The following is a 21,559-nucleotide window of genomic DNA, read 5'->3' as shown; positions in this document are numbered from 1 at the left end:
GAAAGTCCTGTCCAGTCCCTGGGCCGGGTCTCTGCACCTCTTTTTCTCCCTGGGCCTTCCCAGTGATATCCATGTCCAGTTCATCCTCCCAGAAGGATTTTGAGTCCAGGGCTGGGACTAGGATGAAAGGCACTTGGACTCACCTCTCCTGCCTCACCCTGCCCCTGTCTTCCCTTCAAAGTTTGACATTTTGGGACTTCCCCGGTGGCACAGTGGTTAAGAATCTGCCTGCCAATGCAGGGGACATGGGTTCGAGCCCTGGTCCAGGAAGATCCCACATGCTGTGGAGCAACTAAGCCCGTGCACCACAACTACTGAGCCTGCACTCTAGAGCCCGTGAGCCAAAACTACTGAGACTGCGTGCCACAACTACTGAAGCCCGCGTGCCTAGCGCCCAGACTCTGCAACAAGAGAAGCCACCGTAATGAGAAGCCTGCGCACCGCAACAAAGAGTAGCCCCCGCTCGCCGCAACTAGAGAAAGCCTGTGCGCAGCAACAAAGACCCGATGCAGCCAAAACTAATAAATAAATTTTTTTTCAAGTTTGACATTTTGTTCATCGTAGATTTTTTTTGCATTAATTTTGATTCTTTTAAATATTACGTTAAAATATTACATATTTTGATTACTGAGTTTTTTGGCACCCCTGAGATTTTGCACCTGAGGGGAGTCCAGCCCTGCCCTGCACACACCACCTTCCTTGGCTGCCCACTGCTCAGGAGGCATTCAGGGACATTCATGATCTGGCCCCTGCCAAGGTCTCTGGGTTCCTCTCTCTGTGCCTACTGCCCCAAGCCCTAGCCCTTTGTATGATCTCATTATCATCTTTATCTTGCAGAAACTTGATGGTTTGTTTACTATTAACGGGCAAAGGTAACAGTAGTGCAAAGTCATCTAGTAAGGAAAGTGCTTGGCATGTTCCCACATGGTTGGAGCAGAGCAGCAAGGAAGCAGTAGAAGGAAATTAGATCAAGGAGGGAGAAGAAGCTGATCACACAGGGGCCTTGCAAGTACTTATAAGGCCTGGAGCTTTACTCTGAAAAAGATAAGTTGATAGAGCATCTCAAATGGTGGAGGGATATGATTTGACTTATATGTCAAAGGGAACCTTCTGAATGCTACGTTGAGGACAGACTGTACAATGAGTCAGGATAGAAGCAGGAAGACCAGTGTGGAGGCAGTTATCCAGGTGAGAGATGACCCTGGCCGAGACCACAGTGGCTGCACCCTGGATATATTTAAGGAAGAGACAACAGGATTTTCTAATGAATTAGATTCAGGATGTGAGAGAAAGAGTAAAGTCAAGAATGACTGCAACGTTTGAGGCCTGAGCTACTGGAAGGAGAGGGTTGCCATCTACTGAGATAAGCAAGGCTGAAGATAGAGCAGTTTTGGGTTAGGGATGAGTCATGTCTGAGATGATTCTAGATATCCAAGTGGAGCTGGCAGGCAGCAATAATGACAGCGATAACAATAATCATAGCTCCAGCCGTAGTACTAATCGGAGGCAGGCACGCTTCCAATGCTTTACATGTCTTAACTCATTTAATCCTCATAACAACCCCGTGATGTTGAGCTATTATTATCCCCATTTTACAGATGAGGAAATATTGGATATACGAGTCTGGAGTTCAGAGGAGGGGCTGGGCTGGAGACATGAATGTGTAAGCTATCAATGTGTGGGTGGCATAAGTCACCTGTGAAGTGGGTGTGAAGGTCCAAGGACTGAGCCCAGATACTCCAAAGTTTAGGCAGTGGGAGGATGAGGAAAGTCAGCAAAGGAGTTTGAGGAACAACAGCCAGGGACGTAGCAGGAGAAAAAATGTGGGGGGGGGGGCGGTCCTCAGAGGCTCTGTACAGAAAATATTTCTAGAAGGAGGAAGTGATGAAGAGAAAGCACTTTGGAAAGCGCAAATTGAGATCTCAATACACGGAGACAATTTGGGGTTAGTCACTAGCCACTGAATGGTTACATAGCCTACCACAAGTCACAGAGCATCAGCTCCCACATCTGGAAAATGGACCTTTACACCTGTGACTGGTCCTTATCCCCAGTCCCATCCCAGGGTCACCTGCTGAGTTAGGCTTGCCACCCTCATCGTTCTGCACTGACCTTCCCACCATCCCCCCACCCCTTGCCACTTGCCTCACTAGAATGTTCTAGTTCATAATCTATATTTTTGCCTCCAAGGTGTTCCCTCATCTTGAACCAGGCTTATGATGGGGCGAGGAGGGTAATTACTTTAAATACCTGTGGGGTTCACCTCCCATCCTGCCTCTCCTCTGGGCCCTGGCTCTCCTTTGACCCTGGCTCGGGCCCAAAGACTCAAGAGATGCAGCTAGGGAGAGAGGAAGTGCTGCCTCAACTTCAACTGCCTAGAACCCAAAATCTCAGACACGGCTTTAGAGAGGAAGGCTGGGAGCCATGGGTGGGAAGTGGGACTAGGGCCGGGAGCTGAGGTTCAAGGTGCAGGGGTCTGGGGCTGGGAACCAGGAGACTTGGGGCCAGAGGCCTCATAGGGGGCTGGGGAATAAGGTCTCTTGACGGAGGACTAGAGGCTGGAGGCTGGGTGTGGGAAATTTGAGGCTGGGGCATGGGATTGGGAACCAGGGAAACACAACTTGGGGCTATGGGAAGCCATCACATTGAATCCTACCAGGAGGGCCCAGACAGCACCCCTCAGGCCTCTGGGGACCAGAAAAGATGAGAGAAGGGGCAGCTGGATGGAGTTTGAGCTCTCCAGGGCTGAGCCAGGGAAAGTCACAGAAGGCCACGCACAAAGGGCACACTAAGGTGAGCAGAGCAAGGGCCCAGAGATGGAAGTGTCCAGGAAAGACTGGGGCAAGGAGACAAGTCCTCAAAGGGGCAGGAGTCCAGGGGACTGAAAGATGAAGGGAATGCCTAAAATGATCACATACTGGACCTGGAGGGTTTCTAGATAAGCTAGTCCAGAGTGAGTCAAGTATGTTCCTCAGATGCCAGTCCTAAAATATGTTCTACAGAAAAATGGTTCTGTGGTGAAGTCAGTTTGGAAAACTGCATGTTCTCTCTGCCTCTCCAAGATTTTTAGTGTACATTTGCCATTTAAAGGTTCTGATAGGTTCCTACAGTAAAGAAAGCCTAATGAATTTTCTATTTTATCATGGAAGTCTTTTTTCTTATAACTTACACCTACTAATGTCCTGCAACATAGACTTTGAGGAACAGTAGACTAGCCTCCCATTTTACTTCCAGGAAACCAAAGCTCAGAGGAGGAGAGTAATGTGCCCAGGGTTTCATGACCAGGAGAGGCAGAGCTGAGTAAAACCCCAGGTGTCCCATTTTCAAAGAACATCAGAGCTGGGAAGGTCCTCTGGGACCATCTAGTGCATCTAGTCCCTTTTTGCCTTTGCCCTCAGTTCCATTTATGGATGGGTAGACTGAGGCTGGGAGAGGGGCCATGACTATTTCTCTCCCACAAGGTCCGGACTGGGCCCCCAACTTGACTCAGGCTGGTGCCCTGACAACTCTGGAACCAGATCATCCTCCCCAGCCAGGCCTACACTCACCCCACTACAGCCAGCTCCCACTGACCATCCCTCGACCTTTCTTCACCTTTTTTCCTATTCTTAGGAAGTTCATGGACTCTGGTCTGTCCTGGTACCTTTCTCAGGATCATTTTATCTCCTCAGCTCATTCACCAACCCCACGGCTACTGGGTCCTGGTTTCTCCTGTTCCCTCCCCAGTGTTGAACAAAGTGCTGGGCATAGATTCCAGACTGTTCCCTCAGGATGGGGCTGCATTATCAATCTGGAGGAAGTAGGATATGTTATAGGCTGTGCTGTGTGGTTTTTAAACAGGAACTACTGGTTGACAGCTCTGGAGGCCTATCCCTGGAACGTAGGGCAAGGGAGCAAAAGATCCCCAGGAGGTGGGCTGAACTGGAGTGGGCTTTTATTCCTGTCTTCCCCCCAGCCCAGGTGGTTTGCAGAGTCAGCCCACTGGCTGTTGGCGGCAGGAAAGCTAGAGCAGGCTGAGCGTGTGCTCAAGGAAGAGGTTCACATCCCTGGGAGAAAAACACAGAGATAAATACTCACCCCAGAAGTGAGGCAGCTTGAGGCCCAAGCAAGGCTGCTTCCCACCATCCAAAACCCAGACCCAGCCCGGCTTCCTACCCCGCTCCCTGCACTGCCGCCATTTTCTGTTGGGAGGTCTCCCTTCAGACAAGTGTTTCCTTCCTCTGATACGCACCCAATCCCTCCCTTTCTGAGTCTCTGGTCCTCTGTGGGAAGGGGAAGAAGGGCAAGAAGGGTGGGGAAGTTTGGTCCCCCACCACTGAGGGCTGTGTGCTCCCTACCCCTGCTGGCTGGGCACATCCCCTTCTCCACCTCCCCAGGGGACTCCAGCTTCAAGCAAACCACCAATGTGCCCGAGGGAAAGGCAGCTCCAGCCAGCAGGCCCCTCCCCCACCCTGGCCTCAGCCCTGGAGCAACGGGCCCTAACTCGATTGTGCACCGTTAATCACAGCGTGTGCCGGCCGGTGGAGTAAACAGGCGGCCTCTGAGGTCCACTCAAACTCATCAATCCCTTCCTTGGTCAGGCCTCCTTTGGTGCTGGGGCTGGCAGGAGGCGCCAAGGGGGCGGGGAAGGGGGGCCACGGAACCAGGGTCGTGTTAGACCCTGGTAGAAAGCCTGGTTGCCCCACAGTCCAGGGATATGGGTGAGGAGGAAAGGAGAGATGTGGGTACACTGACATTGACATTTGGGGGATCTTTAGGATAGGGGCAAAAGCAATGATCGGGAATCAACTGCCTAGCTCTGGGACTTAGTAGCCATTTGACCTTGACAGATTACAGAAACTCTCAGTGCCTCAGTTTCCTCATCTATAAAATGGGGATAATAATTCTACCTACTTCCTCGGGTTGCTATGAAAATTAAATTAGTGAAAACAGGTACAACACTGAGAACGGTGCCCACACACAGTTGGGGCTATGTGTTTGTTAAGTAAGTGGGACAACAGAATGAATGACTGGGAGAGACACCGGCTTAGCAAGTTCCGGCAATCCTCCTCCACCTTATAAATGGCCTAAAGAGTTCTTATCTAGTTAGACTGCAAAACCTGCAAACGCTGGAGGAGTCAGGAGGGCAGAATGAGTTAACCCAACCGCTCTGGGCCTCAGTTTTCTGTCGAATGGAGATCGTAACTGCGCCTATAGCACGGAGTTGTTAGGAGGATTAAATGAGAAAGTTCATGAAAGCATTTACGAATGCGATAGCCAGTAGCAAACGCTGCAAGGAAGGGCAGCCAGCTCTTGTTTCTTCCTAGAGCTGGATCTGCACCATCCTTTACCCACCCCTGCCAAAGAAAGGCCCGCACTGTAGGCCATGAAGGATGAATGTGTACTATCATTTCTCTCCCTGCGAAGGAAAATGGGCGCTGGGCACCAGGCACACGCCAGCCCCTGGCACCCCGGCCTCTCGCTGCCCCGTTCCCGGGCACAGAGCTGGGCGGGCCGCTAGGGGGCGCTGCGGGAGGTGCGGAGCGCGGTGGGTACCGCTGGAGCGTCCCGGGCAGCCGGCACTGAGGAGGGGAGGACCCCAAGCCGAGCCTGGGTGGTCCGCGATGCGGCAGGCGGGAAGGGTGAGAGGCAGCCCCCTGCCCACCGACGGACGTGTTGCGCCCGCGCGGGGGCTAGGCTGTCGCCGAGAGGTTGGTGGGAGAGTGAGCCGGCGTAGGCTCCACTCGCCTGGCTCCGTCCCACTCCTCGCCTTCGTGGGCTTCGAGCTTCGGTCTCCGCCTCGGTGGGGAACTCGAAGACAAAGCGTACACGCCCACGGGAGTCGGAGGGAGGGGTGTTACCAGGAGAAGAAGCAAATTTAGCTGTGTCGGGGGCAGGGGACCCCGAAATCGGTCTGCCTCCCCCGGTCACTCCCTGGGCGCGCGGACTCAGTTACAGAGAGTTTGGGAGAAGCCTTGGGCATCCGGACCTCAGGGCCGGGATCCCGCCTGAAGTTTCCGCCCAAAGCTCCATACGATTTCTCTCCAGCAGCCTCATGTCGTCCTAGTGCTGGGCCGGGGGCCCTATACCATGTGGCGGGAGACATGGGTGCCCAATGTCCACTGACCAAGCGTGGCAAAGTCGACTCTGTTAGTCAGATTTTTCGAGCTGTTTTTGGCCATAGAGATTTGAGCGAGAGGCACGGGCCTCCACAGTGCGAGGAAAAGTGCGCCTTTCCTCCATCCGGGCCGCACGTCCACAGTGCGTCCAACTCCTAGGCGGCAGCAAGTGACCTGGACTCCGAGGTCCTGTCCTCATAGGCAGGACAAAGAATGCTAACCGGCGCCCTGTGGGAACACAGTTCCGCCCCGCGGCCCAGTCCGGCCGGGATCCAGAGATTCGTCCAGGATGATTTGCCTCCGTTCTCAGCGATCACCACCACCGTCCGACCCCGGGCGTCCTGTTAACTGAGCCCCACCCGCCATAAGGACTAGGCAGCGCCTCGCTGGTTCAGGCGGCGCGAGGAGCCCCTCTCCGGGCCGCCCGAACCCATCCTTTCTTCGGAAGCTGACCTCGAGGCTTCGGGGCTGGTGGAGCGGGGCTCTTGAGGGCTCTCCACGTGCCCCGAGGCTCCCAGCACAGAGCCAGGCGGGGAGGTGAAGCGCCCGGTAGGTGAAGGGGAGATTGTTTCTAAGAGGCTTAACTTCGGAACTAGACTCGGAAAACCCCGATTTCCTGTCCAAGATGATGCCTTTGTTGTGGCCACTTTCGCCCCGGCCTTCGGGCAGCAGGGACTGCGGGGGTCCCTTTCTAGGCCTGCTCTATCCGCAGCCCCGCCCTGGATTTTAGTTTCTCCTTTTAAATCTGGGAATTAGTCCCTCCCGGAATCCCCGCCGTCGGGAAGGTGAGACCGAGGGGGTAACGAGACTGGGGTCCTAAAGCAATGGGGGCTGGGAGGTGGGGGGCGGGACGGGGACGGATCAAGGAAGGGTGCCCTGAGGACAACGGGCTGCCTCCCTCCTGGGGTCGGAATGGAGGTCACTTCCCACCGCGGGTGAGATCACCGACCCAGGCCCGTTCCAGAGGGCACTGAGGACCAGCCAGCTCAGCTTCCTAGGTCTGGTGGGGGCCAAGAGGACAGCCCACTGCCGCCTCCTTCTCCCAGAACAGAGGAAGCAGCTCTGAGAAGCGGCAAGTTTATCTGGGTTTGAGGTCCTAAGGTGAGTTCAAGCCGAGGGTGAGGGTTAAACTGAGGGGCTGCGAGCGCGCAGCATGAGCGCGCTCACTTCCTTTCCCCACCCCCGCGCGGCATTCAGACGGGATCCCCGACCTTTTAAAAATGCTGTCACAGGTTTCTGGCATCCCTGAAACTGCAGCCTCCACGCTCCCACCCCGACCCCAGTCCCAGGATGACCCCAGGCACACTGACCGCACCCCACACGAAACCCCCGGGGGATGCGCGCCGCTTATACATCTACTCATCTGTAAAATGGGAATAATAATAGAACCTCCCTCAGAGAGCTGTTGTGAGAAACAAACTAGTTAATGAATTAAGAGCCCTTAGCAGCGCCTGGCACGTAGTAAGTGCTCAATACGAGTTATAAATAACGATGATAATGGTTTTCACTTGTAGCAAACGCCAGTGCCGAGTTTAACCTGAAACTGATGATCAAACAGCGCTGTCAGGAAAGTAGTTCTAAGCGCCGTCACTGATAAAACAGTCGTAGAGAGGGGCACCAACTTGCTCTGCGAGGTTCCACTGGGAAGAGGCAAACCTGGATTCGCACCCAAGGCAGCTTCTCTCTTCGCCAACGTGAGGAAGCTGAGAGAGGGGCCCAGCCACGCGGGGCGACCCCGTGTTCCCTCGGTGGCCTGGAGGAGTGACCCCTCCGCCCAGCGACCAAAAACAGCAGCCGACAGGAGCCGATGCCCAGGGGTCCTGTACCAACCGGGGTCTCACGCGGCCGGAGAGAAAAGAGAACTGGCTGGGGTCAGGCCGGGCCGCGCGAGGGCGGCTGGGGGGCGCGCGGGGGCGCGGCTGGACCCCCACGTGCGCCGCCTGCCGCTGCTTAGCCGAGCCCTTTGTCGGGAGCAGCCGCGTTCGTGCAGCACTCGGTGGCTTAAAATAAAGACAATGTTCCCAGCCTCCCTGCGGCTAAATCTGGCGCGGGTGCGGGGGCGGTGAGAGAGCCGGGTGGGAGAGCTTCTCCCGGCCCTACCTCCCTTCTCCCTTCCTGCCTCAGTTTCCCCATCTGGTAAGGGGACCTAGCCAAGCCTGGGCCTAGAACAGCCATACAATCGGGGTTGGGGCGGGGGGCATCAACCCCCTGCCTCCGCGGCTGCACGGACTTAAGGCGCAAAAACCTCTTGGGACAAGAGGGGTGCTCAGGAGGAGGCAAGGGAAAGCTGGACACCCTCCTCTCCCGCCTACAAAATAAGTGTTTTTATTTCTAAAGGGACGTGTGCAGAGGCGGTGGGAGAAGAGAAGGGAGACCAAGGAGACTGGGGGGAGGGGGCAAGGAGAGAGCCTGATTCAGACTCGGAAATGGATGTTGAGCGTGGAGGCCTAACACCCACACACTCAGCCACGTGTACGCGCACAAGTACACGCAGCCCCACCGCGCGCGCAAGCCGCCGCCGCAAACCGAGCACAACCCAGCAGGGGCAGCGGGAGTCCGCGGCCACGGGCAGGGACTGGTGGAGCTCTGACCCGCCAGCTGACTCCGGGGTGGGAGGGGGTTGCTCAGATTCCTCTCCAAGCAGCAGCATCTCCTGGACTTCAGAAGGGAGGGGTACTGGGCGCTTGCTCTTGCCTCAGCTGGCTTCGAGAAGCAGAGATGCCCCCACATGTACCTGCCACGTGTGCCCACCACTGGCATGATGGCTGCTGGCCACGCCCCAGGGACTCCAGTTTCTGCTCCACCAGCCTCCCTTGGCAGCTGGGCTCCAGCCTGAGGAAGCCCCAGGTTACCCTCAGGCATCAGGATTGAGAGGGGGTGCTGGGTGGGGGAAAGGGCAGGGGGCAAGCGGTGGGGCAGGTCCCAACCGCCTGACCCACTCCAGAGCCGTGGGCTCAGAGCCCGGGACCTGAGTGCAGACACTTGCCAACCACGTTTTAAACACGCCTCTGCTCTTCGGTTTTCTCATCTACATCGTGGGGATGACAGTTGACCCTGGTCCTTCCCACCTTCCATCCCAGGGCTTCAGCATGGCCCAGTGAAGCAAAGGCCCAGCAGCCCAGCGGCAGCCTCCCCATGTCTGCTCCACGGTCAGCTCCCCAGGAGGTCTCAAGGGCCAGGTGAGGGTGGGGCAGGACCCAGGTCTCTATAGCTAAAGGCCCGCAGGGGTTCTATCTCTGAGGAAACTCAACACAGAAATCCAAATCGGCCTGGGGGAGAGGGGTGCTGGCCAAGCAGTTGGGCTAAGGGATGTGGAGAGGAAGGGCAGGCTCATCACTTCCCAGGTGCACACCTGTGAGCCCCGAGTGGGAGTCAGGGGAGACGGAGTTTGACAAGCTGGGAGGAGAGCTGTCTGTCTGCCTGTCTGTCTTCCAAGTGGAAGCTGGGGGTGGAACAGGCAGGGTGGTAGAGGCTGCCTCCCTTGTCAGAATTAGCAAGTCCCACAGTTGGGCAACACTCAGACACACACCGAATACAGACACACACACGTCCCGGCTCCAGACCCACAGGGCGACACCTGCATTAACACTGGCTGCGTGATGACATGCGACTCAGGGACACACATGTGCGGGGCACTCAGCAACGCGTGGAGCAGGCATACGGCCCCCCACTCATCCCCTCAAACCAGACACCCGTGTGCCCTCACATCCAGCTGTGTGGCAGGGACAGAAAACAGCGCACCGCCCAGCATGCGGGCTCATCCGTTCGGCCCCGGGCGGGTGAGCCAGCCCTCTGGGTCTGTTCCAAGTTGGAGCCTCTCACGTGAGGCCCAATGTGTCATTTCCAAACAGAAGGAATCTAGCTCCTTCGCAGTAGGGAGGAAGAGCAGGGTGTGGGGCTGGGCGGGCGGGCGCGTGGGCATGTGCAGGGGGCAGGGCGTATGTGGAGGGAAACAGGCATGCGAATGCCGGGGTGTGTATGGTGGGGCATGGTGCACGCGGGTTGGGGTCTCTAAGGTTGGGTGGGGGAAGGAGCCCGGGAAACAGTATGCCTTTGTGAGGGTGTACGTGTGTGTGTGTGTGTGTGTGTGTGTGTGTGTGTGTGTGTGCCGCCGAGTCTGTGTGCATTGGGTGTGGGTGTTTGTCTCCCTGTATCTGCCTTCTCTCCCGTTCTGGACTTTTAGCCTTCCTGGGCTCATCTTCCTCATGCCCTACACCCTCCCTCTCAGGACTCGAATTTGGTGCCCTAGTGGAGAAGGGGGCCACGCTCCAGGACCCAGTCCAACCCCAGACGCTGCCTGAGGCTTCCCTCCAGCTCCCCCTCCCTTCCTTTCCTCTCTTTTCTCCCTCCCTCTCTTTCTCTTCCTCCCCCCCCCCCCCCCAGGCTGGCGTGCCAGGGGGTGGGACATGCCAATCACTAGCTGTGCTTCTCCGGCTGCCAGCACAGGGCACAGCTCCCCCCAGGAGCCAGGTGTTTGGGTCCCTGGAGACACCGTCGGCCCCCGGAGAGGCAGTGGAACTGAGGAACCTTCAGACCTCTCTCCAGCCCCATGGTGAGTACATTTGGGAGGGGCTCCACCGAGGTGGGGGCAGGAGAAGCAGGGTCCTTGAGCAACGCAGGGACCAGAGCCAGAAGGAAATGGGGATGGACCCCAGACAGACGAGGGGGCCAAGGGGGCTCTGCAGCTTTGGACACTGGCTGCTCCAAGTACCCCAGCTCCTGGCTTCAAGTGGATACGCCTAATGTTTTTCTGGGATTCAGCTGGGAAAGGAGATGGAACCCCCCTTAGGGAACTGGACCTGGAGCCCAGAAGGGATTAGGTTGCCACATAGCAGGCAGAGTCCCCAAATCCCAGGGACAGAGTGGGGAGGGCAGGGGGCCGGGGGTAGCCCTTGCCACCAGGATCCTGTGGGAAGTTGACCCCCCCCCAAACTGGGGTGCCAGTCCCAGAACCTCCTCCTCTCCTCCCTCAGGGAACCCTGAATCCCACCACCCCCATCCACCTTCAACCCCTCCAAGATGGACTGAACCAGGCTGCTGGCCCGATGGACAAGCAGGATACCAAGGTGGGTGCCGGGCCAGAAGCCAGCAGGAGACCATGTCAAGAGCTCCCGGGCTCTTGGGGCATATGGGCACATGGATGGCCGTGCCAGCCAGGGAACACGGTCCCGGTGTGTGCAGCCACCCAGAGGGCCCTCCCTATGTCCATAGCACCTTGGGCTCCCGCAGGGCAGGTCTCAACCCTAAGTCCAGGTGATGCATAGTTACTAATGGGCACCCATGCCAGGTACCCATCCTAGGACCCCCAGAGCACAATGTGGGGATGGGCTGGAGGCCAGGAGCTCTGATTCTTGCAGAGTGCCAGCTCCTGAGCTGGCAGCTGGGGAGGGGTCGGGCGGCGTTCATTGGGTCACTCAGACAAATGCTGCCTGGGGGTTATCAGTGCCAGTGGACAGGGGCTCACTGCTTCCCACAAAACATACCTGCGGACTGACCCAGGGCCTCCTGCCCAACTGGCCGGAAGCAGCCGGACAGTCTCCTGCCCCTGAGAAATCAGCTGCTTACTGAGCTGTCAGGTACGTGTTAGTTCTCTGCCCCTTGACCTCAGCCACCAGGCAAGCCATGATCGCCACTGCATTCCGGAAGGCAGGGGAGGAAATGACGAAATGGGGCTGCAGAAGGTGTGACTCTTGGCTCTTCGGCTGGGGCCTGGAGCTCTGAGAACTAGATTCCCAAGTGCAAAGAGGAGTCAGAGTGTCAAGAAGGGAGTAGGTAGAGGTCACATCAGACTTAAAAGGAGCCTCCCCATTGTACAGATGGAGAGACTGAGACTGAGGAAGGGGAAGGGATGTGCTCATGGTCACAGAAGGGATATTTAGGGGTGCAGCTGGGGCTTGGACCCCATACTTCTCACCCTCAGCACAGCGCTGAACTCCTACCTCCCTGATCAGGATGACAGGGTGGGGGAAGCAGCGAGCTCTGTGAACGGGAGCTTGGGCTTCTGGGCGGGCGGGGGAGAGGTGGGTGAATATCTCCCTAGGTTTCCGTTCTGCTGTGATGCCATGGTGATGCCTAGAAAGATGGAGGAGGGAGGGAGGGAGGGAGAGACAAGAAAGGAAATGGGGAGGGGAGCGGGGAGGGGAGCGCAAGGAGTGAAGAGCAGGGGGCATGCGGAGTGTAGAACGAGGGGCAGGGCACTTCTGATGCCACCTGGCAGAGTGAGGTCTAGGGCCCAGCCTGCTAACTGCCAGGCTCTGACATGGTCCGGCTGAAGTTGGGCAACTGGTTAAGGTCCACCAACAGGGAGAGTATGTGGCACTGATTCTAAGGCTGACGCTCCTCTTCCGGTTCAGCCGTGCATTTATGAAAATTTAACTGATGGCTGCTGCCCTCCACAGGGCTAGTTGGCACTCCCAGTGGTGACTGTTGAGCCTGAAAAGGTGATAAATTGTATCAGTTCACCCCTTCCTTTCCAAGGCCAGACATCAGAGGTGGAAGTTTTATGTACTTTTAATGGTGCTACCTTCAGAGAAAAATTAAGCCCGGGGGAGAGAGCCACCTCTGACAGGCTGGCTTCTGGGTTAAGGCCCCAGCAGAAGGGACAGGTCAGTAGGCCTGGCCAGAGGAGCGCCCTCGATGCACTTGTGAGGTCCCAGGTGCCCAGCCCCACATCCCTCACCTCGTACCTCCTTCTTCCCAATATCGTCCATTCTCTCCAGCCAGGGTTCTGCCGACTTCCACGTCCAGAATCACAAGATGGCTTCACTCCCCACTCCTGAATCTCTTCCCCAGCACCCCCTCATTCTCTGCCTCCCCTTCTGCTCTCCTTGGCCAGTGGTAAGATTCAGAAAGCCCTAGTGTTCAGGAATCCCTCTCCCCGGCAATCTCTCCCCTCCCCCTTCCTCTCACCAACCAGATGCCCGGCCCCCGGGGATTGGTCCAGGACGCTGGCGGTCAACAGTCTGGCCTGCTCTGCTAGAGGCTCTGACCTCATCCCTTAACTCTTTGAGCCCAGGCTGAAGTTTTCCTCCCCAACACTGACAGGCGCCATCCCATGCCCGTGCCTGTCCTGTTACCTCACTCGACTTCCCCGCAGCAGGTGAGGCAGGGTTTCCTTGGTCCATTTTACAGATAAGGATGTTCTTGGGTATTTTGCTCTCAAGCCAGGTAGGGCCTCACCGAGGGGACAGGCACCTGGCAGGTGAAGGGATGCAGGAACTGGACAGAGCAGAGAGACCACAGTCTGCAGCCAGTTCAAACTGCCATGCCCTCACCCCCGCCGCCGCAGGCTCATCCTCGTGCCCGAAGTCCCGAAGCCAATCAGGAGAATTCCGTGTACACATCCATGGATTCACTCCACAGATATTTACTGAGCAACTGATGTGTGCCAAGCAAAGAGCTACAGCTGGGACACCCCCTTCCCATAGCACTGTGATCATACATCCCTAGAGAGATGACAGACACTGTCACACACATACACACACAGAGGCCAGATTCTAAAGGAAGGGCTGATTCCTCCCTATTGACTGATTCAAACTAGGGTTTGGCCAATCTAGCTAGTCAAAGTGGGCAAGGAGGCTCTGCACCCCCCAATCCCCGCAGCAGTTTGGGGTAGGGGCCCAAGAGGTTAGCCCCGGAGGCAGACTACCTGGGTCCAAATCCTGGCTGCATCAGTGATGAGCTGTCAGGCCCTTAAGGTCTGAAAGCCTCACTGCCCCTTTTGCAAATTGAAGATAATAGAACCTACTTCCCAAGGGTTTGTAACAGGTCAATTAAATCATGTATGTAATGCTTAGAGCCATGTCTGGTTATAGTAAGCAGTCTGTAAATATTAGTTGCTGTGATAATATTAATAATATTATTAAGAGCTCCCAACAGCCTTTCATCAGGAAGCCACAGCGCTGGGCAGAAAAGCACCGCCTGCTTCCTTTCCACCTTCCTGTACCCCAGACACCCTCAGAGGATGAGTTCCAACCCGTCCTCACCAAGACTCACCCTCATCATTTCTTATTCTCACTCAGCAATGCACACACCCTCACATACAAACACTCATCCTACAGGAGGGTGACCAGGTCAGGACAATCACTTGCCCAAGGTCACACAGCAAGACAAGAGCAGAGATGGGGCTTGAAGCAGAGGCAGTGCAAGGACTTCCTTGAGGAGTCTCCCCTGCAGGCCCTGCAATCCTCATTTACCAACTCCCCCAACCCCATGGGTGTTTTCACAGAATATGCTATGCAATACAGCTTCCAGCCCCCCTTTCAACCAGACGGCTAACCCTAAGCCCCTCCTTCGTAGAAATTCTGGAGCTGCGGCTGAACCCTGGCACCCTGACTTTCAGCCCAGAGCTCGTCCCCGCAGGGGAATCAGCCACAGTCACCGGAAGCCATGTTCCTTCTCAGCCATCAACTCGCTGACCCTTCAGTAGCCTTGAAGAGGCAGAGGATTGCCCCCAATAAGGAGATAAGGAGACTCACCCAAGGTCACACAGCAAGGACCAGAGCAGGAACCTTATCTGGAGCAAATTACTGTCCAAGAGGGGTTTGGGGGAGGACTCCCACTTCTGATGGTGGAGGAAGGGCAGAGTCATTGACAGCCCTGTTCTTGGGCTGAATCTCAGGGGCTCAGAAGGTCCAGGGGGTGGCAAGAACCAGGGTCCAGTTCCCCAGAACTTCTGCCCTTCTCCTTCCCCGAGCTGTCCCCGATGGGAGCCCATAGGTGGGGCAGAGAGGGTCCACCAAGCGGAAAGAGTGCAGGCATTGGAGCCTGCAGGTCCCGGGCTGAGATAAGCTAAGTGAGCCTTCAGCCTCTGCAGCCTCACCTCTGGGATGTGGTCCATTTCACAGATGAGGGTATTCTTGGCTATTTTTCAAGCTATTTGGAGATCTTGATGTTCTCGAGCCATCTTGAGATCTTGGTTTCAGGAGCCTGTAAAATCTCCCCAGATGTCAGCCTGGTCCAACTCCTCCACTGTACAAATGAGCAGTCTGGGGACCGGAGAGGGGCTGTGCCTGGGGTCTGGAGGGGAAGGGGCAGGTAAGAGTTCGCTGAGCAGTGGATCGGAATGAGGAGATGGGAATAATAGCAGAGGCCTTTGACTGAGTGTCATTTCAGTGCCAGGCACTTTGGATACTATTATCCCCATCAGCTCAGGGATGCAGGGCTGCAGGGAAGGAAAGGTTAAGTCGTTGTCGATGATCACACAGCTAGGAAGGGACAGCTTGGAGATTCAAACCTAGGGCTGTGGTCTGCAATGCAGGAATTAGGGTGAGGCAAGTGAGGTACTCGCCTTGGAGCAAAATTTCAAGGTGGGGGGCTCACAAAAATACCTCACTAGTCAAGATAAATAATATTGTAATGTAATATTTTTAAAAATCAAATAGCAAACTACAGCCCACAGGTGGTCTGCTTTTGCAAATCAAGTTTTGTCAGAACCAGGGCCAGGATTAGTGCGAGGCATGGGTGATAGGGGTGTTTGTGCAAGTGCGGGGTTGGATCCTGTCTTGGTTTAAAATTGTGTTCATGATGGATGTTTTGCATTGATTTCTATTCTTTAAATATTTCATTAAAATGTTATTTTCTTGATTGACTGAGTTTGGGGCATCTCCTTAAATTTTGCACCCAAGGCAAGTGCCTCACTCCCCCCGCCCTAGTCCTAGCCCTGCTGTGGCATAAGGGCCATGTACAATGGCAGAACACTTGGCCGCAACGCGCCCAGACAGACGGGAGGCCCCTACGGCTGCGGAGGGTACAGCCTCTCACGCCCTAAAGCTCCTCTTCTGACCCAGCCTTTGCACATCTTGGCCCAGGAAGCCGCTGGGGGCTACAGAGCTGCTCCAGGGCACCCAGGGGTTGGGGGGTGAGGCAGCACCCAGTCTAGGAATCGGGAGACCTTGAGCTACACAATGCCTTCTTCCCTTTTTTCTCTGGGCCTCAGTTGCTCGATTTCTGCAATGGGCACAAACAGCACTGAGACCAGAAGATCAAAGGGACAAGAGTTGTTCAGAGTCACCTTGTCAAGGTGGTTCCCACCAGCGGCCTCACGGGGAAAAGCCCCAGCACCCGCAGTCTGATCTCAGCCTCCCGCCCAGCGCCTGACTTTGGTTAAGGGAGGAAGATACAACAAAACTCAGTAAGCAAGATAAATCATATTTTAATGTAATATTTCTTAGTTCAAATTGGCAAACTATGGCCCCCAGGCCGACCATCAGTTTTTATAAATAAAGTTTCATTGGAACATACTGCTTGGGCTCCAATCCTGGTTCCTACCTTAGCTGTGTGATCTTGTGCATATTCTCATGCTTTTCTCAGCCTCAGTTTCTTCATCTGTAAGATGGAGAGAAAAACAACCCCTAGGTCATAGGTTCCCCATTAAGGTTAAGCGAGATAGGGCACATAAGTGCTCTGAGCGGCGACTGGCCCTCAGGGACGCTAAATAATAGCAATGACCGTTATTATTAGTTGCTGTTGTCCCAGTATTAGATTTTTTTTTTCTTCTGGCTGTGCCACTTGGCATGCGGGATCTTAGTTCCCCGACCGGGGATCGAACCCATGGCCCCTGCAGTGGAAGTTCAGAGCCCTAACCACTGGACCGCCAGGGAATTCCCCATAGTATTAGAAATTTTTAATCAAAGAAGCAGACACTGGGCTTCCCTGGTGGCGCAGTGGTTGAGAGTCCGCCGGCCGATGCAGGGGACGCGGGTTCGTGCCCCGGTCCGGGAAGATCCCACATGCCGCGGAGCGGCTGGGCCCGTGAGCCATGGCCGCTGAGCCTGCGCGTCCGGAACCTGTGCTCCGCAGCGGGAGGGGCCGCAGCAGTGAGAGGCCCGCGTACCGCCAAAAAAAAAAAAGCAGCAGACACTTCTAGGCAGGAGGGAGCCCTCGCTACTACCCGTGCTAAGAGTCAATGGGAACTTAGTGCTTACCATGGACCAGGGCTGTTCTAAGTACTTTACATCTATTGACTCTTTAAGCCTTGCAATAATTCCTCGATGTATTAGCTAGGGACTAACATTATCCCCGTTTGTCAGTTGAGGAAACCGAGGCACATAACAGTTACATCGCTAACGGAGACCACACACCCAGTACGCGGTGTAGCCTGGATTCAGATGTGGACAGTCTGACTCCAGAGTCTGGGTCCTTCAACCGGGATGTCACCTGTGCCCCCTCACGTGCAAATTGTCCCAGACACACAAGCACTGACAGCCACAGCTTTTCTTGCTTGTTCTGTCACACTCTGAATTCATGCTGAGAGTCGCTGTCACACACACTGACAGTACACCCAAGTCACACACCGCTGAGGCATCCATCATGCAGCGACCCCCTCACAGACTCTAGTCTCTCTGTCACAGACCAGGTCCCAAGAAACATCAGGGCTTGCTGGGCCCAACGTCTCTCCCTTGGAATTTTTCCAACAATACAGCCCCTGAAGCCACAGCTGCAGGTAGGAGGAGACCCCAATCTCTTCAACAAACGGAAGGATGCCGGAAGCCCAGAACAGGAAGGAAGCAGTCAAAACATACAGCAGCAAGGCCGTGGCTGAGCGGTGGAGGCCTCTGCCCGGCCAGTAGTCACTAAGAGCTGTGGCTTTTCTCTCTTCCCACCCTGAGTGCCTGAGCTGCACTCCAGCTTCAGGAAAAGTCTGGGGCATCTTCTGGTTCCCCTTGCTGCCCTCCACTCAGCTGGGGCCCAGGAACTGAGTGGGGAGGTAGAGGAGTCCTCCCACACCTCATCTGGGGCCAGACCCCCACTTATCTGGGAGCTGAGGCCCTCGCGCCTGCTGCCTGCTTTTACTCCGGATTGTCAACCACCGGCAAGTGTCCAGGCCCAGCACAATGTCCCCTGCTGCCCCCACTGAGGGTCCGATCCAGCCCCAAACTGCGCACAAGCACACACACTCAGGCGCACACACGCAGCACCCCTCTGCTCCCATTTCTTTCCCCTGTCTTCTCTGGAGCCCTCCCCTGCCTTCCCATCTCTCCTTATTTGATGGAAGAATCCCACCGGGTCTTCACGTGCTCCGAGAGTGAGCAAGGGAAGTGGGTTCTGATCACATTCACCACCTGTGTCGCCACGGCCAGGTCTTGGAGCTGCTCGGAGCCACGGTTGCCTCAGTGAAATGGGGACCATAAGAGACCTTCCTCCTACAAATGTTCAACAATTAAATTAGGTAATTCAGTTAAGTGCTTAGCACTGTTTCTGGCATGTAGTAACTACTCAGTAAATGAGAGCTTTAATAAAATTGAGTGAAATGCTTTGAAAATTTGGCAGTCCCGTATACAAAGCAAGTCTCCCCACTCCTGCCACGTGATCAAGACAAGCGTTAGTAGCGATTTCCCGATGAGAAAATTGAGGCTCGGAGTCTGAATGGTGGAGTGGGAATGAGGACTCAGATCTCTGGATTCCAAAGCCATCCCCCTCCCCCTGTGCTGCTGGTAAATCCATTCAAGGCTGGGAAAGTGCATTAAAAGTGACCTGGTGCGGGCACCAGTAAGGGGGGTGTGACACTGTCTGGCCTGCAGCTCTGAGAAGGCAGAGGCTTTGCTCCCGGCACCTTCCGCTCTGGACTCTGGGAGACGTCCAGCAGCCCAACCCAAGCCCGTGTCCTCTCTTTTCAGGTGATGACCGCCCCCAAGGAAGGCCTGTACTGTGACTAGAGGAAGGGGCTGCCCCCCATCGACCCCGCCCAGCCACCATGAATACCTCAGCCCCACCCGCCGTCAGCCCCAACATCACCGTCCTGGCACCGGGAAAGGGTCCCTGGCAAGTGGCCTTCATTGGGATCACCACGGGCCTCCTGTCACTGGCCACGGTGACCGGCAACCTGCTGGTACTCATCTCCTTCAAGGTCAACACGGAGCTCAAGACGGTCAACAACTACTTCCTGCTGAGCCTGGCCTGTGCCGACCTCATCATTGGCACCTTCTCCATGAACCTCTACACCACGTACCTGCTCATGGGCCACTGGGCTCTGGGCACGCTGGCCTGCGACCTCTGGCTGGCCCTGGACTACGTGGCCAGCAACGCCTCGGTCATGAACCTGCTGCTCATCAGCTTTGACCGCTACTTCTCCGTGACCCGGCCCCTGAGTTACCGCGCCAAGCGCACACCCCGCCGGGCAGCCCTGATGATCGGCCTGGCCTGGCTGGTTTCTTTCGTCCTCTGGGCCCCAGCCATCCTCTTCTGGCAGTACCTGGTAGGGGAGCGGACGGTGTTGGCCGGGCAATGCTATATCCAGTTCCTCTCCCAGCCCATCATCACCTTTGGCACAGCCATGGCTGCCTTCTACCTCCCCGTCACGGTCATGTGCACGCTCTACTGGCGCATCTACCGGGAGACAGAGAACCGGGCCCGGGAGCTGGCGGCCCTACAGGGCTCCGAGACGCCGGGGAAGGGGGGCGGCAGCAGCAGCAGCTCAGAGAGGTCCCAGCCAGGGGCTGAGGGCTCCCCGGAGACCCCTCCAGGGCGCTGCTGCCGCTGCTGCCGGGCTCCCCGGCTGCTCCAGGCCTACAGCTGGAAAGAGGAGGAGGAGGATGAAGGCTCCATGGAGTCCCTCACGTCCTCGGAGGGTGAGGAGCCCGGCTCTGAGGTGGTGATCAAGATGCCCATGGTGGACCCCGGGGCGCAGGCCCCCCCCAAGCAGCCGCCCCGGAGCTCCCCGAATACGGTCAAGAGGCCGACCCGGAAGGGGCGTGAGCGAGTGGGCAAGGGCCAGAAGCCCCGTGGGAAGGGGCAGCTGGCCAAGCGGAAGACCTTCTCGCTGGTCAAGGAGAAGAAGGCGGCTCGGACCCTGAGCGCCATCCTGCTGGCCTTCATCCTCACCTGGACGCCGTACAACATCATGGTGCTGGTGTCCACTTTCTGCAAGGACTGTGTCCCCGAGACCCTGTGGGAGCTGGGCTACTGGCTGTGCTACGTCAACAGCACCATTAACCCCATGTGCTATGCGCTCTGCAACAAGGCCTTCCGGGACACCTTCCGCCTGCTGCTGCTCTGCCGCTGGGACAAGCGTCGCTGGCGCAAGATCCCCAAGCGCCCCGGCTCTGTGCACCGCACCCCCTCCCGCCAATGCTGAGGGCCCCTCGCCTGCGTCCCTCCACCCCAGGCCCTGGTGGAAAGCGGGCAGGCACTGTGACCTCAGACCCAGGGCCCTGCTCGGGCCCCACCAGCCTTCCCGGGCCCCTAGGTCACCTTCCTGCACAGCCCAGGGAGACCCTGCCAACTTTCCAAATTTTGCTGTTCCCAGGCAGGGAGGGGCACCTGGGGAACTGGTTTTTCTGTTCCCTGCTGGGTGGGAATGGGCCCTTCACCAGGAAGAAAGCCCAGGAGGAGGGTCCGGGCTTTGGCTTCCTTGTTTGTGTTTAGACAGGAAGTCCATCCAGGGCCAGCAGTGTGGGCCAGGAGAAAGGAGATTTAACTGTGCAGTCATCCTTGGCCCAGGGGCTGGCCTGGACTGAGCGGGAGACGGCACCCCCTGCCAGCAGGGAACTGACACCAACCACTGAGACAGAAGCTTGGCTCAAAGGGAGCATCCCCTGCCCTCCCCGGGGACAGCCCACTCTGCCGGGCCCTAGGCACACTCTCCGGGATTATCCAGCCTCCCTACACATGTCCCCAGAGTGTCCCTAGGTGGGTCACCCCCAAGGCAAATGCCCAAGCATCAGCAGGACAATGACACCAGAGGGGACCAGCATGGTTAGTCACCCCGTCCAAGTCCCGAGGCAGCATCAGGACCAGGCGCCAGGTGTCCCAGCTGTCCCACTATGTCATTTCCCTGGGAGTGAGGGGCAGGGGTGCCTGCTGTCCAGCCCCACACCTATACCCCCTGCCCCAGAGAAACCCTCAGTCCCACCCTCCCTGGCTCACAGACGCCACCTGGATAGATCTGTTCCATCAGATCTAGCCAGGCCTCCCGCATGCTGCCTGCCTCCAGCCCCACCCCACACCAGCCTGGCCCAGCCAACAGGTTCTCTGCTGTGAGCTCCCCAATCCGACCCATGCATGGCCTCCCAGCCACCCTTATCTCCAGGCCCAGGTCCCAAATGTTCTTTCCTCCTGACCTCAGCAAGTGCTGAGTCTGTGAATAAAGCCACATAACCAGCGGGCGCTAAGGGGCCTTCTTCCCTGTGTTGGCTCTTTTTTTTTTTTTTTTTTTAATTTGGCCGCACCTCGAAGCTTGTGGGATGTTAGTTCCCCACAGGGATGGAACTCATGCCCCCTGCAGTGGAAGCGAGGAGTCCTAACCACTGGACCACCAGGGAATTCCCTGGAGGACCTGGTCTGAAGCCAGGGCAGGATGGGGCAGGGAGGGTCCAAGCACCATAAGAAATGGGTCACTGCCCTGAGAGTGGCCTCAGGAGGGGCAGTACAGAGTGGCTGGATCTACTGAAACCTGTGGGCCCAGCACCTAGGGTCCCCGGCTCAGGTGAGTAGGGCTGTAGTGGGCAGAGCTGTCTCCCGGA

General features: G+C 56.6%; 1 protein-coding gene across 3 annotated transcripts; it reads left to right on the top strand.

Annotated features, from left to right (window-relative positions):
- Positions 1-10,128: 10,128 nt before the first annotated feature.
- CHRM1 (cholinergic receptor muscarinic 1) lies at positions 10,129-21,204 on the top strand. 3 transcript variants are annotated; one of them, XM_029208470.1, is made up of 3 exons: positions 10,129-10,650; positions 11,072-11,164; positions 18,716-21,204. In XM_029208470.1, the coding sequence occupies exon 3, from the start codon at positions 18,793-18,795 to the stop codon at positions 20,170-20,172; it is 1,380 nt and encodes a 459-aa protein (XP_029064303.1). In that variant the 5' UTR covers positions 10,129-10,650; positions 11,072-11,164; positions 18,716-18,792; the 3' UTR covers positions 20,173-21,204. The 3 variants fall into 3 exon arrangements, with proteins under 3 accessions (XP_029064303.1, XP_029064304.1, XP_029064305.1); XM_029208471.1 differs by lacking the exon at positions 11,072-11,164 and having other exon boundaries at positions 18,716-21,203; XM_029208472.1 differs by lacking the exons at positions 10,129-10,650; positions 11,072-11,164 and adding an exon at positions 16,075-16,230 and having other exon boundaries at positions 18,716-20,900.
- Positions 21,205-21,559: the final 355 nt, after the last annotated feature.

Source organism: Monodon monoceros, unplaced genomic scaffold, assembly GCF_005190385.1.
Source record: "Monodon monoceros isolate NGI ecotype Baffin Bay Population unplaced genomic scaffold, NGI_Narwhal_1 Super_Scaffold_7, whole genome shotgun sequence".
Taxonomy (NCBI): Eukaryota; Metazoa; Chordata; class Mammalia; order Artiodactyla; family Monodontidae; genus Monodon; species Monodon monoceros.
The sequence above is the reverse complement of the archived record's forward strand: the minus strand, read 5'-3'. Positions and strand labels throughout refer to the sequence as shown.

Bases quoted from the DNA above. Each gene is read 5' to 3' on its own strand.
- CHRM1 (XM_029208470.1), top strand. From the start codon at position 18,793: ATGAATACCTCAGCCCCACCCGCCGTCAGCCCCAACATCACCGTCCTG.